At 55.7% G+C, this 4,535-nt stretch overlaps 2 protein-coding genes across 2 annotated transcripts; both read left to right on the top strand.

Moving 5' to 3' along the window:
* Window positions 1-266: 266 nt before the first annotated feature.
* DQ04_11871010 (tyrosine protein kinase) lies at window positions 267-2,177 on the top strand (the record flags this gene model as incomplete). Its single annotated transcript, XM_009316629.1, has 1 exon — window positions 267-2,177. The coding sequence occupies one exon, from the start codon at window positions 267-269 to the stop codon at window positions 2,175-2,177; it is 1,911 nt and encodes a 636-aa protein (XP_009314904.1).
* Window positions 2,178-2,827: 650 nt separating this feature from the next.
* DQ04_11871000 (putative tyrosine protein kinase) lies at window positions 2,828-4,375 on the top strand (the record flags this gene model as incomplete). Its single annotated transcript, XM_009316628.1, has 1 exon — window positions 2,828-4,375. The coding sequence occupies one exon, from the start codon at window positions 2,828-2,830 to the stop codon at window positions 4,373-4,375; it is 1,548 nt and encodes a 515-aa protein (XP_009314903.1).
* Between the last annotated feature and the right edge of the window lie 160 nt (window positions 4,376-4,535).

Genomic DNA, 4,535 nt, shown 5'->3' with positions numbered 1-4,535 from the left:
AAGAGGGAAGCGGGGGCCCACACATCCCCCATGGGGAAGAGATCCCTTTCAATAGAGAGGAGCAAACGAAGCAACAGCAGCAGCAGCAACAGACCAAGAAGTCGCAGCAGGGTGCTCATGCCGCGTCCTCGTGGGATCTCGGCGACTATATAGTGAGCAAGGAAGATATCATTGGGAAGGGGAGGTTCGGCACCGTCTACCGTGGCCGCCACAAGACGGAGGACTACGAACTCGCTGTGAAGGTGGTGAATGGGCCGGTGGCGAAGATGGCGAAACTGCAGATCGAGTCACGGGAGCTTGGCCGCTTGCAGCGACTTCACCACCCAAACATTCTCCGCCTGCTGGACACTTTCCGCAAGCGGGGGGGCGGTAAGGTCTGGTTGATGCACGTCTTGGAACTCTGCCGTGGCGGCGACCTGAAGGAGTTCCTCGTGCGGCACGACCCGCTTTCTGAACAGCAGGCACGCCACATTATGCGACAGCTCGTCGAATGTCTGTGCGTTCTGAAGCAAAACGGCGTGATGCACCGAGATCTAAAACCGGCGAACATCCTGCTGACAAGCTCCAATATCGACGAGGCAGTTGTGAAGGTGGCCGACTGGGGTATGGCTAAGAGCTGCAGCGGCAACGGCGATGACGCGCTCGACGGCACCAACTTTGGTGGACTTTTTCAGTCCACCGTTGGGACAGTAGCATACATGTCTCCAGAGCGCCTCTCACGTGACTTCTACGACTTTCAGGCGGAGGTATGGGCGGCTGGTGTCATCATGTATGAACTACTATTTGCTAGACACCCATACTTGTGCCCAACCTCCTCTGTGCGCACACCAGAGGAGCTGCTAAACACTATCACCCGCGCTGAAGAACTGGAGATGACCGAAAACACTGGCGATGCACAATCCAATACGAATGTGACCAATGCACATTGCTCTCAGCAGCAAAATGCGGAGACGAGACCCCTTTCGCACGAGTGCTACGATTTGATGCGGCATATGCTGGACGCGAACGCGACCACCCGCTATACCATTGAACAGGTGAAAGCCCATCCGTGGTTTTTGCTCAAGGAGACGTGTAATACAACAATGGATCTCCCTGCTGTTGAAGAGCAAACCGTGGAACCAACATCAGCTGCTGACATGCCAGGGGGATCGAAAACTATATCAGCAGCGTTTGTAAGCGCAGAATCCATGACTGCATCAGCACCTGTAGTGCCAGAAGTAGGATCAGGATCAGCGGTCGGTGGCGGATATAAGCAGCTTCTCTCCGCTGAAGATGACGTGGAGTTCGGTCTTAATCAAGGCCAAACGAAAAGCTGGAGTGCCACGCAGCGGCGACAGCTGTTTTATCAAGCCCTCCGCGAGTACATTTGCGTGCTACGGTGCAATGCCATAGAGGAGGAGATTGACCCCGGTCGCGGCCTCATACTCCTATCGTACGCATGGGAAATGTTTCGTGTAGCGATGAAGGCAGTACTAATGGAGGAGAATCCGACAGCTGACGCCACGGCGTGGGCCGATTCGATGGGTTGTGTGACACCGAGCGTATGGGCCACTCAACACGGCAGCCTCCCAGATGATATTCAGATGATCGAGTTGTACATTCAGGAAACGGCGCAGCGGCTGAAGCGGAATGTGCCCGCATCCACAGGGAGACGTCGTCTTGGGGCTACGGCGATGAGGTTCTCAACGACGAGCATCGCGGGAACGGAGGCATCAGGTGAATCCTTCTCGCAGCCGTCGCCGAGGTCGTCGCAGTCGACGTACCCCACTGCGCAGATGCTTATCTTTCAGCGTGCCGTCTCTCTTATTCGCGCGGCCGCATCGGAGGAGCTCTTGCTCTACAACAATAATGAACAGTTCAGCTTCATGGAGGAGGAGGAAGCACCGTCGCAGCGCGGGCGATGTCGGGTGAAGCACATGTATGAGTATGCCATGTCGCTTCTGCGCCTGCTGCTGCAGCAGGTGGTCGTGCAGCGACCTGCGTTCGCGGTCCCCCTTGCTGCGGCTGCTGCTCCTGCCACTACAGGGGAGGTGACGGAGGCTGTGATGGAGGAGAGCGGGTCAGTGCAGGTGCTGACAGTGCCGCTTGTCCCACTCACCGATGAGGCCGACCGGCGCACAGTGGAGGCCCTGCTCTACAAGGTGGAGAGATTCTACTGCCAATTCATCGTGAAGTAGGCGAGCCTCGGGTAGGGGAAAGGCGTGTGGTGGGGTGCGCGCGTGCCGGGCATGCAGACGCGTATTACCAGAGCTTCACGGCTATTTAGTTCATTCCCCTCACCCTTCACCCCTATGGCCGTTTTGTGGATGCTACGATGGTTGATGTGAGAGAAGAAACCAAAAAAGGAAAAAAAAAAATGAAAGCAACTTCCATTTGCTGTTTCCGTCCCATTCTTCAACCCTGCACGGTTTGCTATTGCCCAGCGTGACACGCATAATAGGTGCAAGCTTTTTTTTTTTATTTGCTCATTCTTTTTTGTTTTCGTTTGCATGGAGTTTCTTTGTTTCTTCACAGCCACCGCTCAAGATGTTGTGCTGTTTCTGTTCCTTTCTTTTTCCTGCCAGCCAGTGCTGTTGGAAAACCACAAAAAAAAATAACCAAACGGATCACACAGCCTCCCTCTCTCTCTCTCTCCTCACAGCCTGTTGTGTTGGTGGTGCAATTCGCCGTTTTTTGTTTTTGTTTTCCTTTGTCTCTTTGCGGAGAAAGACCGCCGCCCATCCACCCCTGGCGTTTGATCAAGACGGGGGAGCAGAGGCCTGCAGCGCAGGAGGAACGCTTGCGTCGCTGTCACCATCCTCCCCATATTCTTCCTCACGGAGACGCAATGAACTTCACAGTGCTGCGCAAGATCGCCGAGGGGGCGTGTGCGGAGGTGTTTCTTGTGCAGCTGAAACAACAGGACGTGGTAGCCCCAACCAGCGAGGAGGACAATCTCGCGGTGCTGAAGCTCGCCAAACCAGGCTGCGAGGTCCCCGCCATTGTGGAGGCGGTGGAGCTGCGCCGTATCACATCACACGGCACACACCCGCACATCGTCGCGGTGTTCGGCTACTTGGAGGGAGATCGCATCCCGCGCGGCCTGCTGCTGGAGTACTGCCGCGGCGGATCGCTGGGGGACTACCTGCGTGGCGCAACCACTGCTCGACACGCCACCGCCCCACCAGAGAGTGAGGGCTCTGACGATGACAGCACAAATAACGGGGCAAGGAGGAAAAAGAGGAGGGGCAGCGGCTGCAATGTGACGAGTGAGGCTGCATCAGTCACCATCCCCGTCGCCGTCGCCCGACGGCTATTCAGTCAACTCCTGGATGCATTGCTATTTCTTGAGACAATGAAGCTGTGGCACCGCGACCTCAAGCCCGATAACATCTTGTTGACGTCGCCTGATGTGTCGGAGGCTTCGATTAAGCTGTCCGACTTTGGCTTTGCGCGCCGAACTCCCTTGAGTTCGCTGCGCAGCGGGAAGACAAGCGCGGTTGGCTCGCCGGCGTTCTTGTCACCAGAGCGTCTGCATCAGTTTGTGCTCTCGACGCGTGCTGTCACGACCAGTGACGCTGAGGGCCCCGCTTCGTACTGTCGCAGCAGGGCGGAGGTGTGGGCCGCGGGACTCATCTTATATTCGATGGTGCGCGGGCGCTACTTGTTTGGTTCTGTGCGGTCCGTTGAAGAGCTGATGGCGGCACAGGCCAACGTTCAGACTACGTTGCAACACGACAGGGGCCTCTGCGAGCCAGGGGCAGAGGAGCTGTTGCATTTGCTGCAGTCCATGCTCCAGCCTGACCCGGCGAGACGCGCAGAATGGCAGGTGGTGAAGAATCATCCGTGGCTCTGCAGAGAAACCGGAACCGTCACTGAGGCTACTGCTTCTGCTGTTGATGCAGGTACCGCTGTGCCACGCGGAGTATCGAATAGAAGTAGGATGCGATTCTCCGCCGTGTCGAGTGGGCGGGTCGAGCCGGAGCGGGTGGCGTTTTACTCTTGTGTATCGGAGACGCATGGGGACAAACTGTCCGCGGTCCATAACGTGGACCAACTCATCTTCATTCCGCTCGACGAGGAGGAAGAGGAAGAAAGCCCAATAGAACCCTCTTCGGCGTCAAGAAGGGGCTCATCCTGTACGAATCACTCCGAGGGATCTTGCAGCTCATTTATTTTTATTTCTGCCAATGACTTCGTCGCTGCTTCTGCGCCTGAAGGCATTTCCACCAATAATGATGTGACACCGGCACCAGTGGCAACCGCGCCGCCGGATGATGAAAGCGAAAAGAAAACTTCAACTGAAGAACCACCTTGGGATTTTTGGACAACGGTATCACAGCTGTTCTTCAGTGGTGCTGGCTGGTTTACGAAAGAGGCCTGGACGAGTCCCTAGCTGATCATTGCAGTGCATTTTTTTTTTCTCCCTCTTTCTGGACATACAGTTGTCTTAGTGAGTTTCGACGTTGTTGCACATATTTCTGATATGCATTCTTACTGGCTTCATCATCATTAAACACACAGGTGGTTTCCTGCACACATTTGCCCTTCTCCCT

Source organism: Trypanosoma grayi, assembly GCF_000691245.1.
Source record: "Trypanosoma grayi strain ANR4 Tgr_1187_V1, whole genome shotgun sequence".
NCBI lineage: Eukaryota > Euglenozoa > Kinetoplastea > Trypanosomatida > Trypanosomatidae > Trypanosoma > Trypanosoma grayi.
The sequence above is the reverse complement of the archived record's forward strand: the minus strand, read 5'-3'. Positions and strand labels throughout refer to the sequence as shown.